The 20,716-nt window shown below is 43.9% G+C and overlaps 1 protein-coding gene across 3 annotated transcripts in view; it reads left to right on the top strand.

Moving 5' to 3' along the window:
* Positions 1-20,716, top strand: part of AMPD3 (adenosine monophosphate deaminase 3) — a 72,635-nt gene that overhangs the window by 12,689 nt on the left and 39,230 nt on the right. For all 3 annotated transcript variants that reach the window (XM_007497088.2, XM_007497087.3, XM_007497089.3), the window contains exons 2-3: positions 12,462-12,687; positions 19,237-19,441. In XM_007497088.2, coding sequence (XP_007497150.1) covers positions 12,467-12,687; positions 19,237-19,441 — 426 coding nt within the window. In that variant the 5' untranslated portion in view covers positions 12,462-12,466. The remainder of the gene's footprint in view (positions 1-12,461; positions 12,688-19,236; positions 19,442-20,716) is intronic.

Below are 20,716 nucleotides of genomic sequence, written 5' to 3'. Positions count from 1 at the left end.
CTGGGAAGTGTCTGAGGACAGATTTGAACTCAGGTCTTCTTGACTTCAGGCTTGGCACTTTGTCATTTATCTTTATTTGCAAAGGAACTGGTGTGATGGCTGTGGTTCCCAAGAGGTGACCGGTGAGTAAAAAGGCCATTGCATCAAGAGTCACAGGACAGCCTCTTACTAGCTCTGTGACAATGAGAATTTCTTAACCTCTCTGAGTCTCAATTTTCTCATCTGTAAAATGGAGTCAATAATATGTCTTATCTTCTTGATGCAATTATTGTAGAGAGGTATTGTAGTTCTGTGGAAAGAGTCCTAGAGCCAGAAAGACCTAAGTTCAAATTCAGCCTCAGAAGCTTACTAGATGTGTAACTGATCAAGTTCTTTATCCTCTGCTGCCTCTGTTTCCTCATCTATAAAATGGGGATCATAACTGTGAATAACATAGTTATTCTCAGCAGTACAATGATCCAAAACAAACCCAAAGGACTCAGGATAAAAAAAAAAATGCCATCTACTTCCAAAGAAAGAACTGATAGTCTGAATCTAGACCAAGGCAAACTTTTTCACTGTTTTTTTTTAATTAAAAAATTTTTATTTTAAAATATTTTCCCATGTTTCCATGGTTCATTTTCTTTCCCTCCCCTTCCTGCTCCCCTCCCAGAGCCGACAAGCAATTCCACTGGGTTGTACAAATGCTGTTACTTGATACCTATTTCCATATTATTTGTTTTTGCAGCAGAGCAATCTTTTAAAGCCTAAACCCCAAATCACATACCCATATATACAGGTGATAAGTGATGTCGTATGTCTTGCTTTTGCATGTCTACTCCCATAGTTCTTTCTCTCAAGGTGGTTAGCATTCTTTCCCATAAGTCTTTTAGATTCACTTTCTTAATTTATTTTTTGTTCAAGTTTCCTTCCACAAAAGAATGAATATAGAAAAATGTTTTCTATGATTGCACATATAAATTTGATATCAGATTGTTTACCATCTCAGGGAGAGGAGAAGAAAGGATAGAGGGAAAGATTTGAGACTTAAATTCTCTTTGAAATATTGGAAACTAGGGGGCAGCTGGGTGGTTCAATAAATTGAGAGCCAGACCTAGAGATGGGAGGTTCTAGGTTCAAATGTGACCTCAGACACTTTCTAGCTGTGTGACCCTGGGCAAGTCACTTAACTCCCATTGCCTAACCCCTATTCTGCCTTGGCACCAATACCCAGTATTGATTTTAAGATGGAAGGTGAGAGTTTTACAAAAAATGTTAGAAACTGTTTTTACATGGAATTGGGGGAAAATTAAATTAAATTTAAAAAGTAAAAAAATTTTTAAAATGTGATCATAATAGCACCTACCTCCTGGGGTTGTTGAAAAGAGCAGATGATATTTGTAAAGGTTTAGCACAATGCCTGGCACACAGTAAGCAGTCTATAAATGGCAGCTCTTATTATTATTCATTAGGGGTCCGAGGTTCCAATTGTGGACCTCACTCTTAGTTTGGAAGACTTCCGAGAAGCTACTTCAATTCTCCAGGTCTCAACTGGAGAGGAAGCTTGTCATGATGGATAGAGCCTGGATGTGCACTCAGGACAACCTGGTTTCACATCCTGCCTCAAAGATTTAGTAGCTGTGTGATTTAACTTTCCTGTGCCAGACTTGTCTCGTCTGTAAATGAGAGGGTTGAAGAGGATGGTCTCCAAAGCCCTTCCTAGCTCTCCATCCAAGATCAGATGACATGCCATGCATAAAGTGGCACAGCATCATAGAACAGTTGAGTTTTCGGAGACCCAGTCTTCCTATCTCTGCTAGAAATCCAGTCACTTATTAGTTTGACCCCAATCCTGATTAGCATGGAAGCTTTACCCTGCTCTGTTTTTCTGACCTGGGCTGATTCATCCTCCTTACACAAACTGGTAGCCCTTCAAGTCCAGCGGCTCACTCTATTAGTGCCAGGCTTGGCATAGACCTCTGATCAAAGGCAGCCTTACGGAAGCTCTGAACTCCTAAATTCAGAGACATCCATTAGCTACAGCTTCCTCCAGTAGCAGGGATAACCAACAGGTACCACCATCCCTGGCCACCAGTGTTATTATGACCTATAGACAGAAAGCACTGGACTTTTGATTCAGAATTACAATACAGTAGGGCAGTTAGGTGGCTTAGTGGATTGAGTCAGCCCTAGAGATGGTTCAAATTTGACCTCAGACACTTCCCAGCTGTGTGATCCTGGGCAAGTCACTTAACCCCCATTGCCTAGCTCTTACCACTCTTCTGCCTTGGAACCAATACACGGTATTGATTTTAAGATGGAATGTAAGGGTTAAATAAAAAAGATTTCCAATACAGATATCTGTTTCCCATTGGCCTGTGTGGTAATATTAACTCTTCACTGCTTGTACTTATTCATATTGCATCTATACTTAATAAATACGGAGCTGGAAAGATCCTCAGAGGTGATTATTGGGTCTGATCCCCTCATTTTCAGATGAGGAAGCTGAGGCTCAGAGTGGCTTGCCTGAACTCACACACACATGGCACATAGCAGAGACAGGAGCAGGGGAAAAGATGCTCTCAGTTCTGTAGTTGACTTGAGGAAACTAAAACCTAAGATCTTTTTTTAGCTCATGGTAGCTGGATTTGGCTTGCTACCTCCTCATCTATAATGTAGCTAAAAATGCCACATGGTGATAGGAAGAATGAGCTATTTCTTTCTGGGATCTGTAGGATGGGCTCTGAGCTATAGGGTGAATGAAGGGGAAGTATGAGCAGTGGATAGTAATAGCCAGAGCTCTTGGTGATGAAAAATAGTTTCTTTTTCTTTAAAAAAAAAAAACAAAACCCTTTACCTTCCATTTTAGAACTGGTATCATTTCCAAGGCAGAAAAGTAGTAAGGGCTAGGCAATGGGAGTTAAGTGACTTACCCAGGGTCACACAGCTAGGAAGTATCTGAGGCCCGATTTGACTCCAAACCTGATTCTCTATCCAGTGAGCCACCCAGCTTCTCCAGTGGAAAGTAGTTTCCATAGCTATTCTCCGTGCAGGACTCCATAATTCCCAGGCTCTTGAGGAGTGGATGGATGGATGGATGGACTGTCATATTATCTGGCATTGACTGTGATGCTTGGGATTTTTAGCTAATTGGTTCCAGAAACTACAAGAAGTTCACTTACGTTTTCCTGCTTATGCTTTTTGGGTGGGGGGGAGAGGGGATCATCATGTTGCTATAGATAGAACACTGGTGCTGGATTCAGAGAACTTGGGTTCAAGACTTGCTAACTATGTGACATTGGGTGAGTCAATTCACCTCCCTTGCTAAAATGACCAAGTTTCTGTAAAATAAGGAAGTTAGACTGGAGACCTCTATGCCTATGATCCCACCATCCAGCACTTAGCACAACACCAAACACATAGGTGAAGACTGCTTTGGCCGAACAGGCGGAAGAAACCAATAAGAAGGTTCAACGGCTGAGATGGCGACGCAGCAAGGCACTGTGGAGTGCTTAGGGCGTGTTGGAGCACAAAAGACAACACGGCCATCCAATGCAGCTGAGGAAGTCTCCAGGTATAACGACTTTTCGTGCCACTGGACCCAGGCTTCCAACTCCGAGAGAGTGGGACTGTCTCTGTGCATTGACTTTTCCACTTAAATCTCCTTCACACACAAGTGACTTTGTGCACACTCATCTACACCACAGATGAAAATGCACAAAGACAATCGTCATCCTCGGTTACTGAGAGACTACTACTACTTGTTGACTGATTGAGCCCGTAATGATAATGTGAATGGAAGACACCTCCTTCATAGGGCAGCACCAGTTGGGGTGGACAGAGACAGACTGAGGACTTCCCTCTTGGATCCATTGACATCACAATCCTTGATTTAGCTCTGTTCCAGGAAGGAGAAGAAGGGGAGCTGAGACCAGATTGGGACAATTAGGAGAAGGCCAGCTGCTGACCAAGTCAGATGACTTTTGTCAGTCATCATTTGGTCCAGGAAGTGTCTTGGGCTGATGTGCCCCCCTTCAGAAGCCTCTCTGGGGACCCCATGGTGACTTTCATGGACTTAACATTGCCTCTCAAGGGAAAAGAGAGGAATACACATTTATATAATGCCTACTATATGCCAGGCACTATGTGCTGCCAAGTACTTTCCAATTATTATCTCATTTGATTCTTCTTATAGCAACAACCCAGTAAGGTGGATGTTGTAACCTAGGTCTTCCATCTTCAGGCCTAGAACTCTATCCACTGAACTACCTAGCTGCTCCTCTATTGTTATCTCCATTTTACAATGGAGAAAACTGAAGCAGACAGTGGTTAAATGACTCATCCTGGATCACACAACTAGAATGGTATAGCATTTCAGACTAGATTTGAACTCAAGTCTCCCTGACTCTAGGCTTAGTGCTCTAAGCACTGTACTACCTGGCTGCTGCAGGCTCTACCAGTACCACAGTGATGATATGCCTTTTCCACTTCTTTTTGTTTCCCTTCCTTGAAAGCTTAAAAAAAAACCCTTTTCTGGCAACTGAAATGTGGGGTTTACTCCTGGGTTGCTCAGAAAATATGTTGAGACTGGCATAATGTCAAAACTCAGTAGAAAGATTGTCAGTGAATGGGCAGGATGGGTGTCCCCTGCCAGGATAGGACAAAGGCTAGCGCTCACTCAATGTGGAGCTTAGAGGTGCCCTTTTAGGATCCTTTAGCATCGCTGGACCTCCTACAAATATGGCCGCTACTCATCCCCAAATCCTCCCTGCTGCTTTCTGAAGAGAGGTCAGAATCAGTGTGGCTATTTCACACCTTCTCTTCTCTCTTTAGGCTTCTCGCATTAGTTCTCCCTCTTGCCCATAGCCAAAGTCATTGCTTCATCCTTTACCAAGAAAATAGAGGCTATTCATTGAACGTGAACTCCCTCTCCTTGATTTTATCCCCCTTTCTCCCTTACTTCCCTAGGGTCGCAGAGAGGTGGCCCCTCTCCTTGCCCTCTCTACCTGTACCTTGGAGCCCATCTCCTCTCTTCTTCCTCAGCAGATTTGCCCCTTATTCCTTCTAATCAGTGTTTCTAATGGCACCTTCCCTGAAATAAAGACAAAAAATTGTCTCTAAGCTGACACCCTTCCCCATCAGAGGACATTTTGATTTGTGAAATTTCAATAGGTTTGGTGAAGCCCTAGGAGAGTGGTATGGGCAGGATAGATTTGATTATGGTTCCAGAATTGCAACTGGTGGTGGGTGCTGGACCAACCCCCTTTCCCTGTGGGAGCTGGCCCAGTGTCAGAGTTCACTTAAATCTCTAGGGCTTACAAACAAGCCCAATACTCACCCATTCTTAAAAACAAAAACAAAAAACCCTTCCTAGACCCCCTCCCCTCGTGAGTGCTCCCTCTCTCTTCCTTTCTCCCTCTCTCTTCCTTTCTCCCTCTCTCTCACTTTCTCTCTCTCTCTCTCTCTCTCTCTCTCTCTCTCTCTCTCTCTCTCTCTCTCTCTCTCTCTCTCTCTCTCTCTCTCTCTCTCTCTCTCTCTCTCTCTCTCTCTCTCTCTCTCTCTCTCTCTTTCTCTCTCTCCCCTCCCCTCTCTCCCTCTCTCCATCTCTCTCTCTCTTTCTCTTTCTTTCTCTCTCCTAGTCTTACCAACAACTCATGACTTACACAACAATTTATTAGACAACTCGGAAGATTTGAACCTAGGTCTTCCATCTTCAGGCCTGGAACTCTATCCACTGAACTACCTAGGTGCTCCTCTAGATCTTTCTTTTTCCAGCCAAACTCCCTGAAAAAGCTGTCTGTTCATTGACAGCACTCCCTCTCCTCTCACTCGCTTTCCAGATCTGCAATCTCTTTGCATGAATCATTTTGAAATTGCTCTCTCCAGGGTTGCCAAAGATCTGTTTGCCACATCCGATGGCCTTTTCTCAATCCTCCTCCTTCTCTAGCTGTTTGCAACACCTAACACTCTTGATCACCTCCTGAATACTCTTTCTTTGTGGGGTTTGACTTTTTGGATGCTGTAGCCTTCCTTGGTTCTCCTCCTTCCTGTCTGACCACTTCTGGGTCTCCTTTGCTCGACCATCATCCAGATGAAGTCCACTCACCATGGCTACTGTGAGTATGTGTCAAGACTCTATCCTGGAGGGAGAGGGGCAGAGAGGCGACTAGTTAGAGAGCCAGGATTGGAGATGGGATGTCCTGGGTTCAAATCTGGTCTCAGACTCTTCCTAGCTGTATGACTCTGGGCAAGTCACTTACCTACCAATTGCCCAGCTCTTACCACTCTTCTGCCTTGGAACCAATACTTTGTATTGATTCTAAGATGGAAGGTAAGGGGTTAAAAACAAATAAGACTCTGTCCTAGGCCCTCTTTCTATACTTTCTCTCTTTGGGAGCTCATCAGATCCATGATCTTAATTATCAGCTCTGCCCTAGCCTCTACCCATTCCCTCTTCACCAACTGCCCAGAAGACATTTCTTTATTTTCTTTATTTTTTTTTAACATATCAATACAAATTTAAAAACCCCTTACCTTCTGTCCTAGAATCAATACTGTGTATTGGCTCCAAGTCAGAAGAGCAGTAAGGGTTAGGCAATGGGGGTAAAGTGACTTGCCCAGGGTCACACAGCTAGGAAGTGTCAGAGGCCAGATCTGAACCCAGGACCCCTTGTCTCTAAACTTGGCTCTCTATCTACTGAGCCAGCTACCTGCCCCTATACAATTATTAATAATTGTCTTCTGATATTTCGTGATCCCCATTCTCTCCCTCACTCTCTTTTCCCCTCCCTAAGATGATATACATGTGCTCTCATGCAATACATATTTCCACATTTGTCATGTTGTAAAAGAAGACACATATCACTTGCTACTAGACATTTCATACAGGATGTCCTCTAGATGTCTCAAACCCACCATGACCAAACTGAACTTATTGTCTTTCTCCCCAATCTGTCCTATCTAGAACTTCCCTTTTTCTGTTGAAGGCACTGAGCTCTCTTCAGTGTCATCCTCAACCCTTCACTGTCCTCATCATGGGATCACTCAGCTTTCCAGTCTTCTCATTTCTCTGCCCACATCTCTTGCATCTGTCTTCTTTTCTCTACTTGGAACAGCTAACATCCTATTTCAGGTCTTCAACTCCCTTTGACCTGGACTTTTGCAAAAGCCTTCTAGTTAAATGTTCTTATTGTTTCAAATCTTTCCCCTTTTCTTTCTAAATATCCACACACTCACTAAAATGATTTTCCTAAAAGGCAAATTTGACCATGTCACTCCCCTGCTCAGTAAATAGCAGTGGCTCCCTATTACCTTTAGAATTTCCAACACTTAAAATCCATTATTTCCTTTTTTTTTAACCCTACCTTCTGTCTTAGAATTGATATAAAGTATTGGTCCCAAGGCAGAAGAGCAATAAGAACCAGGCAATTGGGGTTGTAACTTGCCCAGGGTCACATAGATAGGAAGTATCTGAGACCAGATTTGAACCTAGGACCTCTTGCCTCTAGACCTGGCTCTCTGTCTGTTGGACTATCTACCTGCCTCCATCATTTCCTTTTAAGACTCCAGCTCAAGAATAATTTTCTACATGAAGCCTTCTCTGATCCCTTCATATGCTAGTGTTGTTGTTCATTTGTTTCACTCATGTCCAACTCTTTTTTTTTTTAATTTTTATTCGGTCATTTCCAAACATTATTCATTGGAAACAAAGATCATTTTCTTTTCTTCCCTCCCCTCCCTCTCACCACCTCTCCCATAGTCCACGCACAATTCCACTGGGTATCACATGTGTTCTTGATTCACACCCATTTCCATGTCATGTCCAACTCTTCATGACTCCATTTGAGGTTTTCTTGGCAAAGATCCTGGAATGGTTTGCCATTTTCTTCTCCAGCTCATTTTACAGATGAGGAAACTGAGGCAAACAGACTTTTAAGTGATTTGCCCAGAGTCTCACAGCTAACAAATGTCTGAAGCCAAATTCTAACCTGGGAAGATATCTTTCTGATTCTAAGCCCAATCTTCTATCCACCGAGTCATCTAGCTGCCTTTTCTATGACAATACCTTCCTTCAAATTATCTGAAACTATCCATAGGTGTACACATGATCCCCAGCCACATTGTAAACCCTCCTTTTATTTTGGCCTTTTTAGCTCTAGCACCTACCATGTTGCCGGTTACAAAGAAGGTACTTAATCAATAGCTTAAAAAAACCCAAAAAACAACTTTCCCTCTTCAGATGGATAGTATCATTTCCAATGCAGAAGAGCAGTAAGAACCAGGCAACTGGGGTGAAGTGTCTTGCAGAGGAACACACAGCTATAAAAGTGGCTGAGATCATATTTGAACTGAAGACCTCCCCTTTCCAGGCCTAGTGCTCTATCCACCGAACCAACTCGCTGCCCCAATAATTGCTTGTTGATTGGTTGTTTGGCCAAGGTGAAGGCTCCTAATATTTCTACTTTTAAATGATGTTGTGATTATATCAAACCCCATTCTGCTATTTGGCTTCCTGATCTTTGACTCCAGTTTTCATAATATTTAAAAATCAAAAGTTCTTGAAGAACCAATCTTCCCTTTTAAAATACTTTCTCTTGTTTTATTAGTAAAAATTGGAAACGATCTGAATAATACCCCTTAAAGGATTTCAGAGCCATTAGCACATTTTATTCAGGCTCAAAGAGAGACTTGTACAAAGTCAGGTGATGAGTTAATAACTGGGACTAGTATTTAGACAGGGGTATGCTGGGAAATGTTGAACATGGCTCTCTATGGGGGAAAAAGATTCACACAAGACTCTTTAAAGCATAATCTGCGTTAGCAATATCTTTTCCATCACTTTCTTTAAAAACAAACCAGCCAAAACCCTTACCTTCTATCTTAGAATCCATCAGTTCTAAGGCAGAAGAGGGGTAAGGGCTAGGATATTGGGATTAAGTGACTTGCCCAGGGTCACACAGCTAGGAAGTATCTGAAGCCAGATTTGAACCCAAATCCTCCTGACCCCAGATCTGGCTCTCTATCCACTATGCTACCTGGCTGCCCCCTCAATCACTCTCTTAAGTCTAAATAATAACACCCACCCAATAAATCAAGTCCTGCTTTTTAGCTTTTGCTCATTTCAGAGGCATAAATTCTCACCTTGAAAATGTAACATTCTGGGTCAGCTGGGTTCGAGCTGGTTTCAGCATACCCCTGTATGATTCAGTTAGAATTGGAAGGGTACATCAGAAGTTATTCTGACCTGAGCAAGGACCTCTCTGCGGTATCCCAGACAAGTAGTCATCTGGTTTTCCCTTGAATATATTTGGGCTTGAGTAGTTACTATCTCATGAAATGATCAAGTCCCACTGCTGACATATATTGGCTGTATGACCCTGGACAAGTCACTTAATTCCTCAGTGGTCTAGACATCTCTCTAAGACTAGAAATTGCAGAAAAGGTTCCCACTTGCATTGGTAGAAGGGCTTTCCTCATCTGGGGAGTTCTCTATAGCTTATCCTCATTCCACATTTTTTAAATACCCTTATCTTCTATCTTAGAGTCAATATTGTATATTGGTTCCAAGGCAGGAGAGCAGGAAGGGCTAGGCAATGGGGGTTAAGTGACTTGTCCAGGGTCATATGTCTAGGAAGTGTCTGAGGCCAAATTTGTATCCAGGACCTCTCATCTCTAGGTCTGGTGCATGTTACCTAGCTGCCCCTACCTATCTAATTGTTAGCTGTTTCCTTATATGGAGCTAAAATTTGCTTACTTTTAACTTCTGCCCACTGGTCCTAGTTTAACTTCCTTTAGGAAAGATTAAGCCTAATCTCTGTTCCACTTGACAGCCCTTCAGATAATAAAAGTAGTTAAAATTTATATAACACCTACTATGTGCTAGGCACTGTACTAAATAATGTGTAGATATCTCATTTGAGTGTCATAACAATCCTGGGAAGTATTTTACAGATGAGGAAACCATGAGGCAGACAGAGGTTAAGGGACTTGTCCAGGGTCACGTAACTAGTAAGTGTCTGATTTGAGACTGGATTTGAACTCATCGCATTTTCACCGACTTCTTTAGTCTCCAGGCTAAAGCTCTCCCCTCCCTTTATTCAATCCTTCTGTGGCATCCTGCTCCTTCCTCTAGACCCACTCCAGCTGGAGTCCTTTTCTGTGTGCCATGTTATCATCTGGATTTGTCCTCTCTCTCCTTTTGTCTCTACTTTTTGATGTTATTTCTCAGCCTCTTGGTTCCTCTTCAGAACCACCGAATGATTCTAGGGCTTCCAGATGTCCCTCAGACATGCAAAGACACGTACCTAACTAACTCTTCCTTGCCAGTTCCCAGAGAACCTTCTCTTTCTTCTCCATCCCATTCTTGTTCCTGTGGTCCATCTGGGTACAGGATTCCCTTTGCTCATTGGCTTCCTCCCCACAGGCCTAGCCATCGCTTAATCAGCCCCTGGAGTACCTGGGAAAGGAGGAGGAGGGGTTTCTCCTTCTGTGAGACAGATAAAGGCCAAGGGGTGTGGAATATGAATTGAGGCCATTTTTGCTTTTTTTCTTTTTTGTTTCTGTACTAACTAGACCAACAGAGAAGACTGTCTTGGGCAGGAATTACTACAGGTTTAATCTTCTTTTGGTTCTGTGATCTAAAGCAAAGCAATTAAGGGCCTTTTGGGCCACATTTCTGTAAAGGGAAGATGGCAAACAGTTGCTCTCTGTGGAGTCTAATGGTTGTGGCAATCAGGAGCCATTTTTAGGGTTTGTATTTTGAGATCTGATCATTGGTCCATCATCAACTCACTTCTGACACTCCAGGCACTTAGGGCAACCCAGAAAGTCAGAGCCAGGAAACACCAGCATCTCATTCAACAGTGTGGGAAACTGAGGCTCCAGGGAAGCAAAGCTACTGCCGCAAAGCAAGTTAATGATGGGGCTTAGACTAGAACGCAGGTTTCCTAATGATCACCCCACGCTGAAATCTCTCCTTCCTTCCTTTCTATTAATTTAATGCTGTCTCAGCCGGGATGTTGTGATGACAGTGGAAAATTACCTGGGTTTTGTAACTGGGGAATATGTTTGCCTCTGGCAGATGTCACCAGATCGCAGCGTCTTCAAATCTTAGAGTTTAGGGAAACCAAAATCCATTTAGCAGGACTTGTTATCTCTGAGTTGTTCTTTCCTCATTGGTCAGATGAAAGCATTGGACTATAAGAAGGTTGTTTTTTTTAACCCTTATTTTCTGTCTTAATGACAACACTAAGAAGGGCAAGGGCTAGGCAAATGGGAATTAAGTGACTGGTCCAGAGTCATACAGCTAGGAAGGATCTGAGTAGCAAGCAAGAAGATCTCAGACCAGAATCAGCCCGTGGTTAGAAAGGCTGAGGCCAGACTCATTTTTCCGAATTACTACAGGGATATAAGCGGATCAACAGAGTGGGGGTGGCCTGGGTTCAAATCTCACTTCTGAGGGCTTAATACAACTCTCTAAGAATATAGGTTGCAAAGAAGATGCCTTTCTGCAGCAGTGCAGGGAGTTTTCATACCTGGGAGTTCCCTATGCCAATAAAATCAAAGATTCAGTTCCTAGCCCAGCCTACATACACACAAAAACTTTTTTTCCCCTTTCTTTAAAACCCTTACATCTATCATCAGTTCTAAGACAGAGCAGCAGCATGGGCTAGGCAATTAGGATTAAGTGACTTGCCCAGGGTCACACAGCTAGGAAGTGATCTGGAGTCAGATCAAACCCAAGCTCTCCTGTCTCCAGACCTAGTGCTCTGACTACTGTGCTACCTAGCTGCCAGTATAAACTTCTTATGTGTATGTTTACCCATTGTTCTTTCCAATAGAATGTATAATCTTTAACGGCAGGGCCTATTTGGGGTCTTCTTTTGTATCCCAGCATAGTGCTCATGTGGAAATGAAATGAAATTCAGGTGGAGATGTCCCGTAATCAGCCTCGTGTGTGTAAAACTTAAGGCAGATGGGGAGGCGTCTAGGGCTGGAGACATAGATTTGGGAGACACGTAGGCATCTAGGATATGGAAATGACTGCCCCATCCTCGGGAGAAGGTGGTTGGCCAACCCTAGCCCATTCCAGGAAACCTAGCTGCTTTCCTTTTGCTAGAAAAAATGAATGTGTCAGGCAGATGTCTCTAGCTTCCCTCCATCCTCTCACACTCTCCAAGTCTGTGTGTGTCCCTTTAGGGACAACAAAGCAAAGGATCAGATCAAATGCCGGGGAATCGGCTCCAGATATCACCAAGAGAGAAGTGTAACCGAGCCATGTGTGTTGCAGCAATCTATTGCCAGGGTTGCTTTCGGGGCATCCGAATGCTAGTTGTGTTTGGGGAGGGAGCTTCCAGCTTGGGCCCCTCCTGCTGGACTTGCATGAGATTGGAAGGATTGGAGACCTTGCTTGGGTCCCCCTACCCGTCACTGGGGCTGCTCCCCATCTAATGAGATCAATTCCTTGTTCTTCTTTCTGCTAGCTGAGATGCCTCGACAGTTCCCCAAGCTGAACATTTCGGAGGTGGATGAGCAAGTCCGACTGCTGGCCGAAAAGGTGTTTGCCAAAGTGCTTCGAGAAGAGGACAGCAAAGATGCCTTATCACTGTTTACTGTGCCCGAGGACTGCCCCATTGGGCAGAAGGAGGCCAAGGAGCGAGAGCTGGAGAAGGAGCTGGCTGAGCAGAAGTCCGTGGAGACAGCCAAGAGGTGAGTCTCATGATCTGTTCTCATTGGCAGAGAAACATCTGCCAATCCACTCACTTCTGCTGTCTGTCCCCTTTACCATGCCTTTCAGGTACGTGGAAGTAGACTGAGTCTCTAAAAAAAGATTGGTGGGGCAGCTAGCTGGCTTAGTGGATAAAGAGCCAGGCCTGGAGATGGGAGATTCTGGGTTCAAACTTGGCCTTTGGCACTTAATAAATTATGCCCAAAGGGCTATAAAAGAATGCATACCTTTTGATCTACAACTAGGTCTGTGTTCCAAAGAGATTTTTAAAAAATGGGAAAAGACATATCCTAGCTGTGTGACCCTGGGCAAGTCATTTAACCCCAGTTGCCTATCCCTTATCTTTCTTCTGCCTTGGAACTGATACTTAGTATGGCTTCTAAGACCGGAGGTATGTGTTTAAAAACAAACAAACAATAACATACCTGCCTCAGAGGCTTTGGATTTATTTCAGAATGAGCAACACTTACCAATTTCAAATCTGCTTGAAATGATCTAAAATCTTAATTTCCCCTGTTGCTTTAATAACTGAATGGAGCTAGTCAGTGGAATGGGAAGGTGTTGGAGCTAGGAATCGGGAGCAGTGAATTCCAGTCTTGGTTCTGCCCTTCTTAGCTGAATGACTGTGGATAAGTCAGTCTTTTTTGCTCATCATGATTTATTGAAGAATCACAGATTTAAAGCTGGAGGAGGAAGAGGCTTTACTTTGGGGGGAGGGTTGGGGGGGCGCTAACTCAGGGGCACAATGGACAGTGCCTGGGGGATGAATTTGTCCTGATGACTTCCTGGGATCCCTTTTATCTTGAGCTGAAAAGGACCTCAGAGCCTGTCTAGTCCCTTCCAAACCCTGCTCCCATTTTACAGATGAGGAAAATCATTTGGTGATTTAACAAACTTGTTTCAAAAACTTGCTTTGGTCAAGGCCCTGGGGGAGATACGAGTAAAATGTGAGACCCTTCCCCTGTGGGACATATCAGCTACCCTTGTTCTTGCAGCAAGGGAGTCAAAGGACTAGGATTCACACTTTGCTTCCATCACCAACTATCCCTGGGCATTTGAGAAAATCACTTACCCCTGCAGACCTCAGTTTCCTCACATGGGAAATTATTAGGTAAGAGTAGAGGGCTTCTGCAGTCTCATCCATCTCTACATCTAGGAGGTCCAGAGAGATAAGGAATTTACTTAAGGTCATGTGGAGAGTAAATGTCAACAGATAGGATCTGAACCCAGGACCTGTGACTTCAGATCCATTGTACCATTTTGCCTTTAAGGTTGCCCCGAGGATCAGATAACATGATGGTGTGTCCAGAATTAGTTTGTAAAACTGTAGCCCTGGGAAAACGTTAATTCCAGCCAGACCCAAGGAGCAATCACAGTTTCCTTTCTCAAGGAATAAATGAAACTTAACATTACAAACTTGCCATTTTTCTACTTTCTCTTCTCTCTTGTATTATTGCTACTTAGGAGAAAGCTCCCAGACTTTACAGGTGGAAAGGGCAGGGTCATAAGATCTTAAAGCGAGAGTGGAAGAAATTGTAGAGGCAGATGTCTTCAATTTCTGTATTTTACAGATGAGGAAACTGAGGCCCAGAGAGATTTGCAACACAGAAAATATCAGAGGCAGGGTTTGAACCCCTGAACCCTATTGAACCCTTCCTTACAAGAAAGAAAATGGACACAAACCTCCCGCAGACCACTGCATCTGTCATGGTTTGATGCGTTCTGTCTCCATAGCCCTCCCCTCCCCAAAGAGGGAAGTTTACAAAGTTGCTCTGAAGCTCCTGGCACATTTAGTTCGTGAGTGTGTACAGTTTCCCAACTCTGGTTACACTTTTTAGTTACTCTTATTCTGCTCTCACCTTTGCTACTTCTTGAGGCATAAGGAAGGTTTTCCGTTGTGCAGATGTCCACAAGGCAACATTTTATACTAGGATGCTCCCTCCCCAGCTTCTACTCTGATCCTGGCATCTCCTTCACATTCCACATTGAAAATAATAATACATGGGCCTCCAAGAGCAGGGTTGCACCCCAGGAGTCCAACGGAAGTATCCAAGCAGCCCCAGTCCCACCGCAGGAGGTTTCACATGGGAAAGGGAGATGTTGGGAGAGGAAATTTCTCTGTTAATCCTTAGGATTCTTCAGATTTAGAAGCAGAGGTTGTTAAGAGTCAAAGGATTTAAAAAATAGATACTAGGACTCAGAAAGATTTAAAGGGGCTAAAATACTTTATAAATACAGATCAGATGAGATAGGCTTGACCCAGGCTTCCTGATTCTATATTAGAAGACTTAAAAAAATACCCTTTCATATTTTTTTTAAATGAGTAAGCTTTTATTTCTCTTCCTCCAATGTGCCTTCTTCCAATTAAAAAAGTCCAAAAAGAAAAGCCATCTCCATGACAGATGTACTCGGTCAGGGCAAACACATTCCCCAACTGGCCATGTCCAAAGATGAGTGTGTGAGTCTGCATCTTGAGTCCATCATCCCTCTGGCAGGAGGCGAATGGTGTGCTTTATCATGAGTCCTTGGGAACTGGGGTTGGTCCTTGTATTCCTTCATCAGATTTCTGAGGCCTCTCAAAGTCTGTTGTTTCCTTACACCATCTTATTTCTTAATGCCGTGGAAGCCTGGAATTTACCGAAGGACTTTCTTTCCAAGGGTTCTGGACTTGGCATCGGGAAGGCTTGGTTTCAACTCCCATCTCTGATACTTAGCAGCTGTGTGGCCTTGGGAAAGTCATAACATCTCTGAGCATCCGTCTCCTTGGCTCTAAAATGGCACCCAACAAACAGGATTGATGTGAGGGTTAAACGAGATAATATACGTAAAGCATTTTGGAAGCCTTAAGATGCTGTATAAATGAATGCGAGTTGCTATTGTTAGCATTTTTTTAAAGTCCGGTGGGAAGCCCCAAGCCATAATCACTGTTTTGGAATAACTGACCCCTTAAATTAGGGCCAAAGAGGAGGCGATGAAGCTGGGCTGTGATGAGACCACTGAGTACTCTCAGTGGTGATTTGGGGGGGGGCAGTAGAGTGGGATGGAAGGAGGTGACCTTCAGTTTTTCTGGCTGTCTCTTCCTGGAGTTATGGAGTATTGGCCTCATTAGCGTCAAGTTGGTGTTGTTTTTTTTTTAACCTTTACCTTCTATATCTCTATCCATTTGATGCCAAGCATCAATTCTGAGGCAGAAGAACTGTAAGGCATAGGCAATTGGGGTTAGGTGACATCTTCAGGGTCACCAGGGTTGAACCCAGCACCTCCCATCTCCAGGCTTGTCTCTCTATTCCCTGTGCTACATAGCTAGCCCTCTTATCTTCTTTTGGGTTGGGTTGAAGAGGCAATAGGGTTTGGGGCAGCTAAATATTGGGACAGCCAGCCCCTATCTATGGAGAGGATTGGTGAACCCATTCTCTCATCTCTCTCTCTCTCTCTCTCTCTCTCTCTCTCTCTCTCTCTCTCTCTCTCTCACACACACACACACACACACACACACACACACACGCATACTCTCACTCTCTATCTCTTTCTCTTTCACTCTTGCTTTCTCACTCCTCCTCTCCCCCAACTCCTTAGCTAATAGCAGGGAAGGCATGAGCTCTCCAGAAGAGGATGTATTCGTCTCTAAGTTACGACCTCATTTCTTGGGTGCCTGCATGCTGGCTTCTCTGCTGGAGTTGCTATCAGTGGAGTGAGGAAGGTTCTTGCCATTTAAATGCCTCAAAAATTCTAGTTGATTGATTGACACCTGAAATAACCTACTTTTCTGGGAGGGAAGTTCTGTGTTCAAGGACACACAGAGAATGTGTTCAAGATCTACTGTTCAGGTGGCAGATTCCTGGTTCAGAGTGATGATTGGGATTTTCCTAACAAGTGGGGCAAATGGGCTGGTGTGAATGAGGCAGTATTTGCACTCAGGACTTTTGTATATCCTTAAAGTATGACATCAATGTCAGTTATTAGAAGTATCCCTTCCAGGTGGTTGATCACCTGAGCTGAATTAGACATGGCTTTTACTAATTATTGGAATGGAGACAAAAAGTCTCTTTAGGGGACAGTTAGATTGCTCAGGGGTTTGAAAGTCAGGTCTAGAGGTCCTGGGTTCAAATTTGGTTTCAGATATGTTCTAGCTTTGTGACCCTGGGCAAGTCACTTAACCCCCATTACCTAGCCCTTACTGCTCTTCTGCTTTGGAATCAAAATACAGTATTGACTCTAAGATAGAAGGTGAGTGTTTAAAAAAAAGTTTCTTTAATGGCTGTCAGTGGCTGCTGTTACAAACCCCTATGTGCAAGACCTTCAGTTGTTTGCACACATGCTCTGAGTGTGCACAGCCCAAGTCCCTCCTGTCAGTGGCTATTCTTTTTGGCCAGCCAGCACTGTTATCATTCCTATGGAGGCTGAAACCATCTTGGGGCTCTCCCAGGATAGGAGAAAATTGTCCAGAACGTTGCTGGGTCAGGAACTGCCTGCTGAGAGAGTTGAGCCCCAGTCTTGTACCTGCATACCAAGTGGCCAGAAAAGCATTCCATGGCCGAGTGTTGGACGCCCCTTCAATCAGTGCTGCCAGCATGCTCATGGGACCAAGGACCTTCTGATTCTCTGCTCCGTCTCTCAACTTCCTGCTGGTCCAGGCAGTGTCAGCAGAGATGTTTGTGGGACAATGAATGGGTTTCTCTAGTTAGGGCAGTGGTGAAAAAAGTGTTCTAAAAATAGAGGCTCAGCCAGGAGGCAGATGATAAAGATAACGTAGCAGTGGTGGGCGGTTTCCTTCTCTCCCTTTGTAGTCTCAGCTCTAACTGGAAGCTTCAGGCTTGGCATCACGGTGTTTTGCAATATAGGAAAGATGCTCTCAAGAAACCAGTTTTCCTCTTGGTAAGAATGTCTTAGAATTGAACATGGCTCCAGTGGGAAGCTTGAATATGAACCCAAACCAGCCCGTGAGTCACAAAGGAAGAAGATACCATAACCTCCAATTATGTCCTCTGTCTGTGGCAAAATGCCATTTCCTTCCCAGTTTCAAGGCTATGTGATTTGGTTTTTTCATTGAGTACTAAAACAAAATACAAACAAACAAAACCACCCTTACTATGTATTGGTTCTAAGGCAGAAGAGTGATAAGGGCTAGGCAGTGGGAGTTAAGGGACTTGCCAGGGTCACATAGCTAGGAATTGTTTGTGGCTAGATTTGAACTCAGGACGTCCTGTCTCTAGGCTCCGTTCTCAACCTACTGAACCACCTAACTGTCCCCTATTCTGCTTAAGAAAGGGTATTCTTTCCACTAACAGATTTCTTCAGCAGCAGCTTTTCCATGTCTCAGTAGATGACATTTTTTAAATGTGTTTTTAAAAATTAATTTAGTTAATTAATTAAAAAAATTTTTCCATGGTTTCATGATTCATGTTCTTTCCCTTTCCTCATCCCACCACTCTCCTGTAGCCAATTCCACTGGGATTTACATGTGTCATTGATCCAGACCTATTTCCTTATTATTAATATTTGCAATAGAGCAATTGCTTAGAGTAGTAGATGACATTTATATGGTCTTAGGATGGAAAAAAAGTCATCTGGTACCAACTTTGTATCTGGTCCTTGGCCAACATTTACATGACCCATTAATGAATGGGCTCTTCTAGAACCCAGAGTCAGAGAACCATGAACTAAGTCTTAGAGAAGGACTTCAGCAATGTTGAGCAAGACTTGTATAGATGAGGTCCAAAGAGGCTGGAACTAGCCTCCAAGATCGCACAGCGAGTAAGTGGAGGAAACTGACCTCACATCTACAAGACTCTTGGTCATGAGATTTTCCCACTGGCTGAAGATTTTCTGTTCGATCCCAGAGGCAATATGGTGCCCCTGAAGATGCTGAATAGTCATACTAGCTAGTGTTTATATAACATTTAAAGTTTTGCAAAACACTTTCTACATACTACCTCATTTGATCTTCAAAACAAGCCTAGAAGGCAAGTGCTGTTGTTATCCCCATTTTACAGATGAGAAAACCAAGTCTTTAAGAGAGTAGGTGATTCACTCAGGATCCCAGTACTAGAAGTATCCAATGCACAATTCTCTTCCTGACTCCAAGGCCAGCACTGAACTGTGACAATGTTTTTGGAAGATGATTTTGGTGTCCATTTCGAGTCTAGGGAGAGACTTGAGGTGGGTGGATCAGCTAGGAAGTCATGACAGTAGTCTAGGTGAGGGGTGATAAGGGTGGATGAACTGGGTAGAGATTGGTACCCATTTCTGAACCAGGTTGTTATTGAATGCCTAGAATGGAAGAGGGCACAGAGCCAGGAAGGCACCGCCACTGTGTCTGGGTGTCACATACAACAGGATGGAAAATGCTAACATAGGTAGAGTCATTCTCAGCTTGTTAATGGTCTGGCCAGTGCCAGTGATTAATCTGTTCAAAATGACCCAGTCTTCAGCATTAATGAAGACTCCGTGTCCCTGCAGAGAAAACCTGCCCCTCTGGCCAGCTTTTTCCTGGTCTTAATTAACTGCTTTCTTTTATCATTGGCTCCTAGAAAGAAGAGTTTCAAGATGATTCGGTCTCAGTCTCTGTCTCTGCAAATGCCATCCCAGCAAGATTGGAAGGGCCCCCCATCATCCAGCCCTGCCATGTCACCCCCAACACCGGTCCCTGCAGGAACGACGTCCCAGGCAGCTCCTGGGGAATTTGCTATGCCTGAGTTTCAGCGTGTCACCATCAGTGGGGATTACTGTGCTGGGGTAAGAGCTCTCCTTTTTTTCTCTTTCTTTTCCCAGTGGCACAGAACATTGTGCTCTGCCCTGTGCTCTGCTCTAGCTCTAGGCATGTGAAAGGGGGGCAGGGGAGACTTTGACACCCAGAAAAAGGCAGCTAGGATGCTCCACTGGAAAGATTACTGACTCTGGTCAGAGAATCTGGGTCCGAGTTTTGGATCTGATCTTTACCACCTGAGTGATCTTGGGTAAAAGAAATCACTTCACCTCCCCAGGCCTCAAATCTGCAGCTGTATAATATGCAGTGAGGCCTCAAGTCTTTAGCTATACAGTGAGAAGGGTGGACTAGGTAGTTTCTTTCAGCCCTAGATACTGTGAGTCAGTCAATACCCATTTAGTACTTTATATAATCTCGGTTCAAATCCCAGCTTGACTACTTACTTACTTAGCCTGGGTGACTGTGGGAAAATCAGTCATTCTCTCTAAGCCTTCATTACCTCATTTACAAAATGATGGGCTTGAACCAGACAGCCTCTGGGGTCCCTTCTGTTGCTAATGAGATAATATATGGAAAGTACTTTGTAAACCTTAAAATGTTGTAGAAATCACTATGATTATTTACATGGGTCTGGAGACAGCTCTGTTTGGGGGCCCATGTCCCATTGAGGTGGTTTGAGTCTAGCCACAGAGACCCAGCAGCCTCCCAGAGTCCAGAGAGAGAAATCTTGGATTGCTCCTTCTTTTCCTTGGGCTTGGAGGGGGTGATAGGGAAAGGGGGAGGCCCTGGATCTGGGGACCTAGTCTAACACTCTCCAGACCTATTTCCATATTACTGATATTTGTTCTAGGATGATCATTTAGAATCTATATCCCCAATCATATCCCCATCGACTCATGTGATCAAGCAGTTGTTTTTCTTCTGTGTTTCCGCTCCCACAGTTCTTTCTCTGGATGTGGATAGCATCTTTCTCATAAGTCTCTCAGAATTGTCCTGGGTCATTGCATTGCTGCTAGCAGAGAAGTCCATTACATTAGGTTGTACCACAGTGTATCAGTCTCTATGTACAGTGTTCTCCTGGTTCTGCTCCTTTCACTCTGCATCAATTCCTGGAGGTCGTTCCAGTTCGTGTTATCTCTGACTTTTGAAGGACAAAAATGGTCCAGTGGAAAATGTGCTGGTTTGGGAACCAGAGGACCTGGGTTCACATCCTACCTGTTGTTTGTTGCCTGTATGATCTTTGGCAAGTCACTTCACCGCGTGTTGGTTTCCTCACCTTTGCCAGGAAGGAGTTTGGCTAGATC

Source organism: Monodelphis domestica, chromosome 6, assembly GCF_027887165.1.
Source record: "Monodelphis domestica isolate mMonDom1 chromosome 6, mMonDom1.pri, whole genome shotgun sequence".
Lineage (NCBI taxonomy): Eukaryota > Metazoa > Chordata > Mammalia > Didelphimorphia > Didelphidae > Monodelphis > Monodelphis domestica.
Note: the sequence above shows the minus strand (reverse complement) of the source record. Positions and strands in the feature narration are given on the sequence as shown.